Source organism: Hyperolius riggenbachi, chromosome 3, assembly GCF_040937935.1.
Source record: "Hyperolius riggenbachi isolate aHypRig1 chromosome 3, aHypRig1.pri, whole genome shotgun sequence".
NCBI classification, from domain to species: domain Eukaryota; kingdom Metazoa; phylum Chordata; class Amphibia; order Anura; family Hyperoliidae; genus Hyperolius; species Hyperolius riggenbachi.
The window spans coordinates 7,662,403-7,679,044 of record NC_090648.1 but is presented as its reverse complement, the minus strand read 5'-3'; the positions used below and the strand labels follow the sequence as shown (position 1 = coordinate 7,679,044).

The 16,642-nt window shown below is 45.2% G+C and overlaps 1 protein-coding gene across 2 annotated transcripts in view; it reads right to left on the bottom strand.

Annotated features, from left to right (window-relative positions):
* Positions 1-460: 460 nt before the first annotated feature.
* LOC137560842 (PLAC8-like protein 1) overlaps positions 461-16,642 on the bottom strand; it is a 47,621-nt gene continuing 31,439 nt past the window's right edge. For both annotated transcript variants that reach the window (XM_068271982.1, XM_068271983.1), the window contains exons 3-4: positions 8,304-8,476; positions 461-1,509 (exon numbers count right to left, since the gene is read on the bottom strand). In XM_068271982.1, coding sequence (XP_068128083.1) covers positions 1,321-1,509; positions 8,304-8,476 — 362 coding nt within the window. In that variant the 3' untranslated portion in view covers positions 461-1,320. The remainder of the gene's footprint in view (positions 1,510-8,303; positions 8,477-16,642) is intronic.

The following is a 16,642-nucleotide window of genomic DNA, read 5'->3' as shown; positions in this document are numbered from 1 at the left end:
TATTTCAATGCAAATTATTGATGCCAAAGACCGCAAAGCTCACAAACTTGGTCATTAAGTAATTAAGTGATTGTGTGTTAGGGTTAGGAAAAGGGGGCGGGGCCAAAACCAACCAAATACATACCCGGGCAACGCCGGGCCTCCAGCTAGTAAGTTATAACAGTCCGATGAAGGCTTGTTATAAGCCGAAAGCTCACTGTTTCTTCATCTCTAAGTTTGCCAATAAAAGGTATCACCTGAGTGAAAGCTCCTTGCTTTACATCGGGGCAAACTGACAAGTTCAGCAGCATTTTGGGACGGTGTATCTGGGCTGTCTCAGAAATGAAATAAATGGCATTTCCTGTAATTTTCCAACACAAAATGTCTTTCGTGCATATTACATCATATTTTTTATAAAATTGGACTTCATGCCCCTGTTAATCTGAGATAAAATTAGACACAATCCATCACAGACCAAATCTACACAATTTATATTTTATTTAGATTAAGTTACATCCAGAGTAAACACACACACACAAGTTAGGGGACAGGCAGTCCAGTTTGGTTGGACACATGAGAAATGCTGAACAGTACTGATTAATTCAGGCTAAACTACATAGACTTACCTGGGACATGTCTCAGAATTAGGGTCCCCTGTCCCAGGCACAAACCTTTATTACAATTATTCTCCCCCAGGCAGGGCCACAGCAATTGCCGCCCGCAATGGATGCAGCTATGGGGAGGCCCATGGGGGGACATACTGGGGGAACTTATACCTGGCTATCTATACAGGGGGCACCTATACCTGGCTATCTGTACTGAGGGCACCTATACCTGGCTACCTATACTGGAGGAACCTATACCTGGCTATACTGGGGACACTTATACCTGGCTATATATACTGGGGGTAATTATACCTGGCTACCCATGCAGGGGGCACCTGTACTGGGCTACCTATACTGGGGACTCCTATAACTGGCTACCTATACTGGGAACACCTATATCTAAATACCTATACTTTTTTTTTTTAAATATCCTGCCTGGTCAGCCTTTCCAAGTTTTGTTGGAGGGAGGGGGTCATAAGAAGTAAGGCTGAGGGTATCTCCTCCAGGGCTAATCATTTAATAATTTATTTAGCATTAATCCTAACAGAAGTGCCTACAGATTTGTGTTATAAAATGCTAGATTCCTCAGGAAATATGAAAGTAAGGAACATGTTTCATGGAGCGCAGGCTGATCTGTCTCCCCATCTTGAGCCTATCCTCAGTCCCATCTTTTGCTGGCATCTGCATGTCGGATAGCTTCCATCCACACTGGAGATGACCCTTGTTGCTCCTGCCACTAGTAGCACTGTTGCATGTACTGAGGGTACATGCCGGGCTGGCCGGCTGGCATCGGTGACATCATGGTGGTGGTCTGAGCTGTTATGATGGTGGGCTGGACCTTCCGTTTCTTGATCTCCCGTGCCATCTGACACCAGCTGCAGGAGAGGCACCAGCACGTCATGCAGCAGTCATTAAAGATCGATCCCTGAGAGAGAAGCAGAGAAGGAGGTAAGTAATTAGTCAACAGGCACCAAAATAGACTTCTACAAGTCCAAACAGGCTAGCAGAACAAATAGGGAATGCAACAAAAGTGACATTTTTGGCATATCCCTGCCGCAGGTCCAAACCTACATTAATGCTGCGGTGATGCCTTGACTTGCGGTGATTTGCGTTGTCTCGGAAGTCATGTTAGTCTATGGCCCCATTTACACTTAATCAGTTGCTCTCAGTTATAACTGAAAGGACAACTGAATTTCAAAGTAATTCCAATGTTTTCCTATGGCACCTTTCACACTTAAAGTGTTTAAACTAAAATCTTTTTCACAATGCACTGCTATGGAGAAGGAGAAAAAAACGCATACCAACTGATTAGGTGTAAACGGGCCCTATGGCAACACGTGGATTTAAAAATAAAATACCAACGTGACATCGCAACGCACATGTGCTCAAGCGCATTTTAACAATACGCTTCTGCATACCCGAAGCAGGAAGTGGCGGCAAGCGTGTGTCCTACGCGCTTCACTTCCTACTTGGCAGGTGGCCAGGCAGGAAACAGGGCCAGACGGTGCTCCCCAAAGGCCTGTTTTTGACAGTGCGATGCGGTGCGATGGGCGCGCCGCACCGCCACATGACCAATGCTGGTTTCCAGTGAGAAGCCAGCCTTAGGCATACCTGACCCGAGGACAACATATCAAAGTAAACATATGAGCGCATACTTATCCACTGAAGATTATGACCACTGTTTTCTTTCTCCCCCTTTATTGTCCCCCCGTTCGGCCATTGCTCCCCTCCGTAAACTGACAACTCCATCTTTAATATCTTGCTGACCCCAGAAGGACTTCCTCGTCAGTGCCCCTCCGTGCCACACTTGGGCATTTCAGCTAGTGCATGACCAGCTCATGGAACATGGGAGCGAGCATGGTGAGCGGTAAGGAGGCAGTGAAGGAGCATGTAGGAGGCTGGTAATGGGCAGGATTGTGAGGATTGACCTGGAAAGTCAATTTATTTCTGAGGCTAATATGAGGACGGGGTAAGGGAAGGGGCGTAGGCTGGCCATCTCAGAGAACACAGAGGTCTTTGCTAGAGTCAAGGCCGGATTTATACTTTTAGCGCCCCTAGGCCAACTATCTTGTTGATCCCCTTTCATGTGCAGCAGTGTCCCCCATTCCATGTACAGCCCCTCATCCATTTGTAATGTCCATGAACTGCAGCCCCTGTCCTTCATGTACAGCTTTTTTGGGCAGCAGCACCACTCTGCCATGTGGTGTTCCCCCATTTGAAGCCTCCTCCATATGCAGCAACTCTTCTTCCATGTCCAGCCGCCCCTTGTGCTGCAGCCGCCCCAAGGCCTGGGCCTTTGTGGCCTTCCCAGAAATCCAGCCCTGGCTAGAGTAGCAGAGTAGCGACTCACCTGTCCCGGCTGCTGCACTCTTCAGTCTATGGAACCGTCTTCATCCACCTCTGGCTGCATCTCCTCTGTGACCCAAGGCAACTTATTATATACTAGCTGATGACCTGGCATTGCCCGGGTATGTATTTGTCTGGTGTTGGCTCCGCCCACTTTCTCTAACCCTAACACACAATTACTCAATTACTCAATGACCAAGCTTGTGAGCTTTGCGGTATTTAGCATCAATAATTTGCATTAAAATAAAATAAATCTGATTGGCTGTTTTGGGACTCCACCCCCTTTTCTGAATTTGAACCCCAGTCACCGAATGACCAAGTCTACCCGGTCTGAGGCTCGTGCCATTAGCAGTGCAAGAATGGCAAAAGTTTAATATTAAATATTCCCCTTGAAAATCAGTAGGTGAATTTTGATTGGCTGTTGTAGGCTCCACCCACTTTTTTGAATATTAATCCCAGTCACCCAGTGACCAGCTGTGTAAAGTTTGAGAACCCTACCATTAACAGTGTAAGAATAGCTGCAGTTTACATTTTCCAGTGACATTTGTATTTGTCTCTGCCCCCTTTTTGGTTATGGGAATAAAAAGTATCCTATATGTTATTTCAGGTAATGTACTATGTGTGTGCCAAATTTCATTCAAATCCGTTCAGCCATTTTTGCGTGATCGAGTAACAAACATCCAAGCATCCAAACATTCGAACTTTCCCATTATTGGCTATCATTCATAAAGAGGCTGTCGGTAAGGGGAATCAGTGCGGGAAAACACCGCTGGCGGTATTTTAGACTTCTGGGTGGGCATTCACAGAAAAGTATCCATGTGCGGTAGCACTGCGGAGATTCCCCGAACTAGGCTGGCGATAGGCAGGCGGTAGGCAGGTGGAGACACGGAAGCTGCAGAGTTGATACATTTCTCCGTCTTCCGCTCTGCTGCAGCTGCCTGGGAGGTCTGTGTGTCTCCATTCACTTGCATTGGTATCGCCACATCAGAGGGAGCGGGACTTCCCGACCTGACACCGCTTGCGGTGTTCTTCATGAATGAACATTTTGCTACATTTGTTCCGATAATCACCGCACAAGGCGGTGATTTATCACTCTGCTCGTTAGTGTCATTTTTTCATGCGGAAAGAGGCTTTATGAATGCTGACTTTGCCGAGTGGTCGGTAAAGTCAGCTGTTTTTAGCATTTCCGCATGCGGAAATGCTTTATGAATGATAGCCTATATATATAATAGAGTAAGTGCCTCAACCGTCAAGCAAGAAGAAGAAGTAGCGCCCCGCCCCCAGGGCCGGTCCAAGCAAGAAGAAGGGGCTGGTCCAAGCAAGAAGAAGAAGTAGTGTCATATCAAACCAAGGGCAAAGAGGGATAATTTGCATATTCAGTAGCAGTGCATTGTGGGTAACCACAAATGTTCGCTTATAGCTGAATTATTGCAGATTTGCTTCGGTTTTAAGAAGGAAAATTACACCAAGCTTTGCTTTTTTTTTAGTAGGAGGTCTTTTTGGTCCCTTTTATCCCCTTATACATTCTTAGTAGTTTGGGTCACCCTGAGCTGCTTGGTTACTCTGTTGTACTGGTCCAAGCCCTATCTCATACAGTATTATCAATCCTTGCCATGTATGGATGAGGACCAAAAGTCTGAAACAGGCTGTCTACATGTGGGTTTGATATGACTGTGTAAAATTTAAAGCTATATGCTTACTATTCACCAGCGGCTCTGGATGCTTACTTGGTTTACCAAATGTGTACGCATTGAACCAGTAATGCGTAAAAATGTATGTGTTAATGTTCCTGAACTAGCAGGAATGCGTAAAAATGTACGCAATGCGGCCCGCTGACCTCCGAGGTCGGTAAGCTGCCAGCGGGGGACTGGAGCATCAGTGAGTGACTACGAGGGCACAGGATGGCTGCATGGGGCTGGTAGAAGCCCCAGGTAAGTAAAACTCATTTTTTTAATTTGCTTGGACCTTCCCTTTAGGCAGGAGGGGGAGCGCACATGGGGACCCAGGTGAGGGGGAGGGGTTCCTGCTGAGCTTAAGCTGCAGGTAGAGCACACATGGGGGACCCAGATGAGGGAGGGGGGGTCCAACCCCCCTCCCCGCCGCTGTGCCCAATACCCACTTCCTGCCCTCTACCCTCTTATGCGGCGTATGCTACGCCGCGGGTCGGCTAGTTTATTATATTAGTGAGATCGCATGTGCCAGGTCTGGAAGGAGAGGCGCCCTGCAAGTAAGAAGACAAGGCACACTGAGCCATAGACGAACCACCAGAACAGGTGAGTTGCTGCTCTGCTAAGACTCTGCAGGGACCCCGAGGAGCACAGTTTTGGGGGTGACCCGGGGGGGTGTTTCAGGCAGCCGGCTCAGGGCCCTGGGGAGGAATTGAGCAGCAACAAGGGCCTCCAATGATGCTTTATGGAAATGAAGGGGGCTCATGGCTACTAAAACCGTTCCTGACCACAAGCGGTGCATCGCGCATTAGGAAATTTGCGCAGCCCACTGTATGTCCCGGTGCACACCAAAAACCGCTAGCAGATCCGCAAAATGCTAGCAGATTTTGAAACACTTTTTCTTCTTTTTCTGCAGCGTTTCAGCTAGCGTTTTGCGGTTTTGTGAAGCGTTTTTGGTGTAGTAGATTTCATGTATTGTTACAGTAAAGCTGTTACTGAACAGCTACTGTAACAAAAAAACGCCTGGCAAACCGCTCTGAAGTGCTGTTTTTCAGAGCGGTTTGCGGTTTTCCTATACTTAACATTGAGGCAAAAACGCATCCGCAATCCAAAATCTGCAGCAGCCCGGGAGTATGCGTTTCTGCAAAACGCCTCCCGCTCTGGTGTGCACCAGCCCATTGAAATACATTACCCTAGCGGATCCGCACCCGCAAGCAGATCGCAAACCGCAGCGGAAACGCTCCGGTGTGCACTAGGCCTATATGATTACCGTGAAGATTGTGCACATTACTGTGGCAATGCCCATTTACCGCAAGTCTGGCTAACTGCGTAACATGCACTACACTGCTGGTAGTGGTTCCGGTAATGCACTGCCTACAATTTTATATTAACAGCTATTGCTAAAAAAAAAAAAAAAAAAAAAAAAAAAAATAAGATGAGGAGGACTAGCAGGCTCTTTGAGGTCAAATTAAGGATGTGAATTCTGCATAGTGTGATGGGCTCTAAGCTGAGAATGTTCTGCAATGTCTGTTTGAGGGCCAGTTCTCATGGAGGGATGGTTCTCACAGATGGCTAGTTCACACAGATGGCTAGTTCACACAGATGGCTGGTTCTAATGGAGGGCTGGTTCTCATGGAGGGCTGGTTCACACAGATGGCTGGTTCTAATGGAGGGATGGTTCTCATGGAGGGCTGGTTCACACAGATGGCTGGTTCACACAGATGGCTGGTTCTCATGGAGGGCTGGTTCTCATGGAGGGCTGGTTCACACAGATGGCTAGTTCACACAGATGGCTGGTTCTCATGGAGGGCTGGTTCTCATGGAGGGCTGGTTCACACAGATGGCTAGTTCACACAGATGGCTGGTTCTAATGGAGGGCTGGTTCTAATGGAGGGCTGGTTCACACAGATAGCTGGTTCACACAGATGGCTGGCTCTCATGGACGCATGGCAGTAGCTCATTTTAGCCGATGCTAATCGTTTCTCTGCTACCGCACATTTGCCATTGGTTTGCATTGGTTCCCGTCCTTGTGTGGTCACATTTTTTTGAGCCTCTACGGGGAGATGCGACCACAAGTTCAGCGGAAGTCAGATGCTATATGCATGTCTTGGAAAATTTGATTGACTGCAACATTTGTACAATCTCCAGCAATCAATGGTGAACACATTGAGATGAACATTTTCATCTCAATGTGGGGCATGGTGGATCCCAACATTAAACAAGAAGGATGGGAGCTGCCAGCCATTTGTCTGAACCGACCCTAAGAAGAAATAGTGTACGACATAAGTGTCCCTTAAAGGGAACCTAAACTGAGAGGGGTGTGGTTGTTCCTTTTAAACAATACCAGTTGCCTGGCAGTCCTGCTGATCTCTCTGGCTGCAGTAGTGACTGAATCACAGACCTGAAACAAGCATGCAGCTAATCCAGTCTGACTTCAGTCATAGCACCTGATCTGCATGCTTGTTCAGGGGCTGTGGCTGAAAGTATGAGAGACACGGGGTCAGCAGGAGAGTCAGTCAACTGGTATTATTTTAAAAGGACAAATCCATATCCTTCTCAGTTTAGGTTCCCGTTAACCGGATCCGGTCCGACACAGTATGAATCTACGTCCAGCAGGTGGTGCTGCACCCCTGACTGGACGTAGACTCTACGTCGCATTGACCGAACGTACCCGCCGTTTACCACCGATCATGCCGCTCTGCCGCCGCCGCCGCAATTAGCTCACCCTGCCATCTTTACGACTGCAGAACACTGTGACCCGGTCAGGAGCCACTTTCATTGGCTCCTGGCCCTGTCATCACTGTGAGCCAATTCCATTCGCTTACATTGATTGACAAGGTCAGGAACCAATGAAAGCAGCTCCTGACCGGCGCACAGCATTCTGCCATCATTCAGACGGCAGAGAGTGGAGCCTGCGGGACAGAGCGGCGGGACTGGCAGGAGCGGCGGATTTTTGCGGCAATTAATTGGGAATCTCCATTTTACTGTACCAGCAGCCTCTGGTCCTTAAAGAGACTCTGTAACATTAAAAAGATCCCCTGGGGGGTACTCACCTCGGGTGGGGGAAGCCTCCGGATCCTAATGAGGCTTCCCACGCCGTCCTCTGTCCCACGGGGGTCTCGCTGCAGCCCTCCGAACAGCCGGCGACTGTGCCGACTGTCAGTTCAATATTTACCTTTGCTGGCTCCAGCGGGGGCGCTGTGGCGACTTTCGGCACGGAAATAGACGGAAATACCCGATCTTCGTCGGGTCCGCTCTACTGCGCAGGCGCCGGAAACTTGCGCCTGCGCAGTAGAGCAGACCCGACGGCGATCGGGTATTTCCGCCTACTTCGGCGCCGACAGCCGTCAGAGCGCCTGCGCAGGAGCCAGGAAGGTAAATATTACGTCACCGCTGCACGGAGGGCTGCAGCGAGACCCCTGATGGATGGAGGACTGCGTGGGAAGCCTCATTAGGATCCGGAGGCTTCCCCCACCCGAGGTGAGTACCCCCCAGGGGCCGTTTTGTCGTTACAGTTCCTCTTTAAGGGGGCAGAGGATGCTGGTACCAAAGTGGTTACGATTGGCCTTACTCTTATCCCAGGTAGGGCAACTCATAGTCATTTTAGTAGTGAAGATAAGTGAAGATAAGATTCCAACTTAAATTTCAGCCTCTGATATTTCTGAATGTCCTATTTAGCCATTTTGGGCACTGTTCAGATACTTACGTGTATTTTGTATCTCTCCCGAACAGACGCTCGCATTGCCAATGATATGGGAGGAATGGTTACAGGGACGGTTCCACCACATCCTGTGTCCAGTAGGGGGAGACACATGCACTCTCCGTGGTCACGGACTGTAGCACACTGGAAGCAAGGGAAGGCCCAGAAGGCAAAACAACCTGGATGGAAGAGAAGGAAGAGGATATATGAAGAGACTGAAACATGGCATCAGTATCTCAACCAGTCATTGTACACCCGACCCCGGCATCAGGTTACCGCCTACATGACAGTGAACAATGTGTGGGGACTTCTCCACTATATGTTGTCCATTGTCCAATGTCTGCCCCCTGTGACAGCCACTGTAGACCAGTGGTGGGCTGAAATTTTGCATTAAAATTCACATTTTCCACATTGTAATTGTAATGCAAAATTTCGGGGAAAATCGCAGTTAATTTCATATGTAATAGTAGTACTTCATAATTTCACAAAATTTTGTGCCGGTTATTAGCAATATATGTTAAGGAGAATATTGGGTACAATTCAAAAAATTTTTTTCAAAAAGACGTGGTTTTTGAGAAAATCAATTTTAAATATGCAAAGAAAAAATGGTTTTTAACCAGTTCACCCCCAAGGGTTTTTACCCTAACGGACCAGAGCAATTTTCCCCTTTCAGCGCTCCTCCCTTTCATTCACCAATAACTTTTTCACTACTTATCACAGCAAATTGATCAATACCTTGTTTTTATTGCCACTAAATAGGCTTTTTGGAGGCGATATTTATTTTCAGTAATACCTTTTCTTTTTATGCATTTTAAAGGGAAAAACAAGGAAAAAAATGAAAAAATACACAATTTCTCCATTTTCATCCCCTATAGTTTGAAAATAAACACTGCTAATGTGCATAAAACACACACATTTTATCTGCCTATTTGTCCTGGTTATCACAATATATAAATTATGTCCCTAGTGCAAAGTATGGTGACAATATATTATTTGGAAATAAAGGTGTATTTTTCCTATGTTGTGTTTTTTGTTTTCTCATTGCATACTACCAATGAATTCAAGCCCTTATTTGCAAATATAACAGTAGTTCACCCTCATAGCATATATATTTTAAAAGCTGAGTCCCTAAGGTAACTATTTATGCATTCGGTTTTCAATTCTGTCACTTTTGGTGTTTTTTACAAGTGTTTTATTTTGGTACAGAGTAAATGGAAATAACAGTTTTATTGCTTCTCATTCAGTTTGCCAAAAAATCTAAATCAAATGACATATGCATAATCTCTCAAACACCCCAAATTATCTTCTCTTGCTTGTCACGGTTAAAATGATACCCTATACACATCATCAGATAATGTTTTGGCCACATAATACACTGTTAATCATGAGCAGCACAATGTATTTTTCAAGGCCATTTTTTGCACCAGAAACAATACAGTCATACTTTCCCAGCAAAACCCCTGGTGTCTCAGAACATTGGGTATAGGTCATAAATTATACCATTCTGAAAACTAGAGAACCAGACCTACCCAAATATACATATTTTGTAACATTTGCACTTTTGCGGTTTTGATGAAATTGCACCGTAACTTAAAAAATGTTTTTTTTTTACAGTTTTCTTTACTTTGGCATGAAAAAACAATTCAAATGACATATGCATAATCTCTCAAACACCCCAAATTCTCTTCTCTTGCTTGTCACGGTTAAAATGATACCCTATACACATCAGATAGTGTTTTGGCCACATAATACACTGTTAATCATGAGCAGCGCCAATGTATTTTTCAAGGCCATTTTTTGCACCAGAAACAATACAGTCATACTTTCCTAGCAAAACCCCTGGTGTCTCAGAACATTGGATATAGGTCATAAATGATACCATTCTGAAAACTATAGAACCAGACCTACCCAAATATACATATTTTGTAACATTTGCACTTTTGCGGTTTTGATGAAATTGCACCGTAACTTTGAAAATGTTTTTTTTTTACAGTTTTCTTTACTTTGGCATGAAAAAACAATTCAAATGACATATGCATAATCTCTCAAACACCCCAAATTCTCTTCTCTTGCTTGTCACGGTTAAAATGATACCCTATACACATCATCAGATAGTGTTTTGGCCACATAATACACTGTTAATCATAAGCAGCGCCAATGTATTTTCCAAGGCCATTTTTTGCACCAGAAACAATACAGTCATACTTTCCCAGCAAAACCCCTGGTGTCTCAGAACATTGGATATAGGTCATAAATGATACCATTCTGAAAACTAGAAAACCAGACCTACTCAAATATACATATTTTGTAACATTTGCACTTTTGCGGTTTTGCTGAAATTGCACCGTAACTTAGAAAATTGAATTTTTTTACAGTTTTTTTTACTTTGGCACAAAAAAACAATTCAAATGACATATGCATAATCTCTCAAACACCCCAAATTCTCTTCTCTTGCTTGTCACGGTTAAAATGATACCCTACACACATCATCAGATAGTGTTTTGGCCACATAATACACTGTTAATCATGAGCAGCGCCAATGTATTTTTTAAGGCCCTTTTTTTACCAAATGCAACAATGTAATTCTTTCTTCTCAAAGCCCCAGGAGTGTAAGACCATTCAATAAAAGACACAAATGTTACCATTCTGAAAACTAGAGACTCAGGCCTACTCAGTTGCAAATAGAATAATTTAGGTGAGGCCTAAATCACTATCCATAACATGAATGACAGATACATTGGAACTCACCATTGCAGGTCTAGCAGGATGGAGAAAGGCCAGAGGTCATACGCCAAGGAAAGCCAGTGGTCAGAAGATGGGGGGTGGTCTGCAGAGTAAAGTCCTGTGGCAAACACTCTCGCCTTGCAGCAGCAAGTCCAAATGGGAAAAAACTATTTGCAGGTTGTAGGAGTCTTGGGTTTCCTCTAAGCTTCTGGGTTTCCTCCCACACCCCCAAAAAAGGTGGTAATGTTAACTAGTGGTAATTGTGAGTTCCTTTGAGGGACAGTAAGTGGCAAATAAAAGTAGAGAGGAAAAAGTCCAGTGAAAATTTAGGGTAATGAAGAAAAAAAAATAAAATAAAAAAAAAAGTCTAATAGCTGCTGAGGCAAAGCAGCCGGCAAGGCAGAGTCCCAGTTGTGAGGGGCACTTTGGGCAGTGGTATCTGCTGTCTTTCCACCTCTTGTGCTTGGTGCACACCCGGCATCGCTTCTGTGGCTTCGCCTTAATTGGGTTCGGGGGGATCAGGGCAGGAAAATGTTTTCCCCTTAGGCGAACTGCGCCATCCAGTAGCATTGGATTGAATTCCTCCATAAGGTTTACGCTTTCATTGATCAGCGATCTCAAAGCTTGTCGCATAAACGGGAGGTAGCTGTCACCGTGGCATTTCTTTTTATAAAGCACAAATGCGTTGTGCATGGCCATCTGCAGGAGGTAAAAAAAAACTTTTTTGTACCAGGCCCTCTTTTTTTTTCAAAAAAAGTAGTAGGAGAGCATTTGGTCCGCAAGATCCACCGCACCCATATTTTTTGTGTAGTCGACCAATGCTATTGGCTTCTCGATCCGCTCTCTGGAGGTTGTGACAGGAACCACTTCTTCAGTGTGGATTGAAGTCAGGACCATGACGTCTCTCTTGTCCCTGAATTTTATAGCCAGGAGCTCACCACTTCTGAGACTGTGTTTCCCCTTTCGATAATTTTTTATTAACCACCTGTCTTGGGAGGCCTTTGCGGTTTGGCCTCACTGTCCCACAGGCACCAGTCTCTGCAGAATATAAAAATTTGAAAAGGGGAATGCTGGTGTAGAAGTTATCCACGTACAGATGATAGCCTTGGTGGTGGGTTGGCTAGTTCCACCACAATTTTCCCACTGGTTGGCATGTATGGTGGGCACCCAGCTGGTTGCAAATGGCTATCTTTGCCCTCATACAGAAAAAAAGAATAGGTGTAGCCAGTGCTGCTCTCACAAAGTTTATAAAATTTTATCCCATACTTGGCAGCCTTACTTGGGATATATTGTTTTATCCCTAATCTGCCATGGAAGGGTAGGAGGGATTCATCCACTGCAACCTCTCTCTCTGGGGTGTACACCTCGCTAAATTTTGTACTGAGGTGGGTGAGTATGGGCCTCAGCTTAAAAAGCTTGTCATGGGCAGGATCACCTTTGGGGACATTGTCCGAATTGTCGGCAAAGTGCAGGCACTTCATAAGAGCCTCATAGCGCTGCCTGCTCATGGAAGCTGGAAACAGGGGTGTTGCGTGCATAAAGTCCTTAGACCAGTACAGTCTTATTTCTGGCTGTTGGAGTATGCCCATGTGTAGTGTTAGGGCCAGAAACACCTTTAGCTCAGGTATGGTGGTGGGCTCCCATTTCTCAGCCAAATAGCAGGTGGGCTTCTGGGCAATATACTGCTGCGCAAACAAATTGGTTTGCTCCACAATGTGCTGCAGCAAATCATCACCCACAAAGAGCTGGAAGAAGTCAGCAGGCCCGAAGTTGTCAGTGGGCACTAATATTTCGCTTGCCCCTGTAAAAGGCGGGATGTTGGGTGCTACAAGGTTAGCGGGTGACCAGGTGCCCCGAATTATGTCCTCAGGTACCGGTGGGCGTACCTGCCTTTGCCTGGCTCCCCTTCGGCCTCTGCTGCTAGCTGCAGCAGTGCTACCCACTGAGCCCCCTGCGGTGGCATCTGAAGGGCCCTGGACAGTGGTTCCCCTCTGGCCTGTGCTGCTAGCTGCAGCTGTGTTACCCACCGAGCCCCCTGCGGTGGATTCTGAAGGGCCCTGAACAGTGGACTCATCATCCCTCCTGAAGCGGCGAGACGGCTGCCCAACGCTCTCTGAACTGTCAGAATCTGACTCAGAGCTGCTGCTCGTTGGGTGCCATTCGCTCCCTGAATCGTCCCCACTGCTGCTGCTCTGCTGAAGGTAGACGGCTGCCTCCTCAACAGAATACAGTCTCCTCGCCATAGTAAGCAAAGGGGATGGATAGATAGATAGATAGATAGATAGATAGATAGATAGATAGATAGATAGATAGATAGATAGATAGATAGATAGATAGATAGATAGATAGATAGATAGATAGATAGATAGATAGATGGATGGGATAGACAGACAGACAGACAGATCGATCGATCAACCAAGCGATTGATCAATAACAGAAAGATTTTTTTTTTTATTTTTTTTTTTTTATATGAAGATGAAAAGAAAGAATATAGATAGAAATATCAGAGTAAGGGTAAAAGAGGGGTGAAAAAGTACAGAAAAGTACTAAGAAGTACTAAAAAGTACTAAAATAAAACAGAAAACCAGTAAATGGCAAAGGAGGGGGAGGATAAGGGGTTAATAAAAAAGTATGGGGATAAAATTTTATTTAAAAATATAAAAATCCTACCACAATCCCAGTCTTTCTCCCTCACAGCTCCTGTCACCTCTGAATGCTGATTGACAGCAGTCTGAGGTGACAGATGAGCTGGGAGGGAGAAAGCAACTTTGTTTACTGACACTACAGGACAGATCATTGTTACTGGCTTGTAACAATGATCTGCCTTGTTACTGGCACTTGATTGGCCCAGGGACCATGTGATTCCTTGGTCCAAATACCAAGCCGCGGGACCCGACGTGCGCGCGCAGCGGGAGCGCGCCCGCTCGCACACAGCAGCAGAGTTACAATGTAACTTATTAAAACGTCCTGTTGCCATTAATAGCGGCGAACATGACGTTTTAATGCGTTACATTGTCCCTAAATGGTTAAACAAAAAAAATTCAAAAATAATTTTTTGTTTTTGAAAAAAAGGATTTTAAAGTGAAATCAACACTGTAAATTGGGCTATTAATTGGTAAATGGGGCTATTAATTGGTAATAAGTGGTTTTAAACAGAGAAATACACGTTAAGCAATCAGAGGTGAAGGTGAGTCCCAATGGCACTTGGCGGTGATGGTACCACTGGAGGAGGATGAGTGGCTGACGCCAAAAAGACCCAGAGAGGTTTTTGTAAAAAAAAATTTTATTGCAGCGATTAGCAATGACATGACAGCAGAGTTGTCAGTGGACCCAGGCAGAGTGAACGCAGACTTTAGCAGCGACTGAGTCAGGAGGTCAAAGTGGCTGGTCAGTGCGGCAGCGCAGAAGGACCATGGCACCTCCCTGGTAGTAACACAGTGTAATAGTGCTGTCCATAAAATTAGATGTGTCAGTGGACCCGGGCAGTGTGAACGCAGAGTGTAGTAGCGACTGAGTCAGGAGGACAAAGCGGATGGTCAGTTTGGCAGCACAGAAGAACCATGGCACCTCCCTAGTAGTACCACAGCCAAAAAACGAACCAAGGCAGGCAGGTTGTAACTTTCTTTACAAAGGCAGGCATGGTTAACACATTGCAGCAGCCACTTTCAGGAAGGTGAGTTCGTCCACAGAGGTGTGGGAGAGCCGAGAGCACTTCTCGGTGACCATGCCACCGGCCACACTGAAGCTTCTCTCGGAGAGGACACTGCAAGGGGGGCGTACTGGGCAAGCTCCCTCCAGATGTCCAGTCTCTAGTCATGACCCAGTACTCCAAGGGGTCCACGGGGCTGTCGGTGTCATTGAGCCCACTGAATGACCCCATGTAGTCAGACACCATGGTGGTCAGTCGCTGCTGGTGCTGAGTGGAGGTGGATGCTGTGGCTGGCACCTCTTCTGTGGGCTGCTGCACTGCATACAGGCTCTTGCTAGGCTCTTCAGATCTCCAGGGCGCCAGTTGCTGCTGCTGGTGGTGGTGGTTGTTGTGCTGCTGGTGGCGACGTCAGGCACCTGTTGCTGGGTTGGCAGAGCAGTTACAGTGGGGATGGAAGGCTGGGGGAATGCTTCCAGTAGTCTGCGCACAAGGACCCCTGCAACTCCCTTGTGCGTTGCTCGGTGGTGGATGGCATCATGAACTCTCCCAGCTTCCCCTTCAGACGTGGGTCCAGCATCAAGGTGATCCAGATGTCCTCCCTTGAACACATCTGGATCACCCGGGGGTCCCTGCGAAGGCAGCGCTACATGTGCACAATGTAATCAAAAAAATTTAAGCCTACAGACCGTAATGGTTTTATTCCCATGGGGAGTTGCCACCATCAGAATTGGATGAGGGCTGTTCCCAAGGGACAATACATGAGATTATACAGAAATTGCAGTAATCAAAGTGATTTCTTGGAAGAAGCTAAAATTCTCAAAGAACGTTTTATTAAAAAGGGATATAAAAAACTTGAATTGGAGAGAGTGGAGAGAGAGATTTTGGCCCTCGATAGAACCTTAATGTTGGAGGAGGGAAGGCAAAGAGCTAAAAAGGAGTTATTTTGCCCTTTTGTGACTGAATATAATGTACAATAAGTTGGAGAAAATTTTATTCAAACATTGGCCCATATTGGGAGAAGATCCTGTTTTAGGCCCATTAATACCTAAACGACCAGAAATTATATATAGAAAGGCACCTATGGTAAAAAGTTTGATAACGGGAAGCGCCATTGATCAACCCCATTATAGAGGGTTACCTTTTTTTGGGGAAAAAGGTTTTTTTTTAATGTAGAAAATGTGTGACATGTACTACCTGTATTCAGACCCCTAGAAAACAAAATATTTTTTCAGATTTTTATGAGATAAAGGAATTTATTACATGTGAGTCTAAATTTGTAGTTTATTTATTAATATGTCCATGTGGCCTCAAATATGCGGGTAGGACAAAAAGAAAATTAAAGGAACGTTTAGGAGAACATGTGAACAATATAAAGAAGGGTTTTGAGGGACATTCAGTTTCTGACCATTTTAGGCTAAAACACAATAAAGATCCCTCAGGATTAATTTTTTGTGGGATTCAAAAATATTTAAATAATTGGAGAGGTTCTAATAAAATAAGAGAAGTGTCCAAACTTGAAACAAAATGGATATATGAATTAAATTGTATGGTTCCACATGGATTAAATGTTGAATTAGATCTGAATTGTTTTATTTACAACGTATGAGAATCACATGAAGAGTATGGCAATATTAACTTCAGCCACTAGATGGTAGTGTAGGATCATTTATTAAATTGGGTCTGTTTTTTTAGCATGCAATGAATTTTTATCACCAGTAGATGGTAGTGTTGGATAAGAAATGAATTAATATTTGTAAATGGGACGCCGTTCATCCCCACTTCTGATTGCAGATAATTTCTGTTAGAATTTATTTACATTTGTTTTTGTAGATTCAATCCCCTTATAGGATACTATGTATATTTAATCAATTATTTTGGGGATATAAAGTCTAATTTAAATTTAGTGAGAGACCCATGCGCATTGCGTGGGTCTTTCATATAGAGAAACTAAAACAAAAGTTTGCTTTCCTAA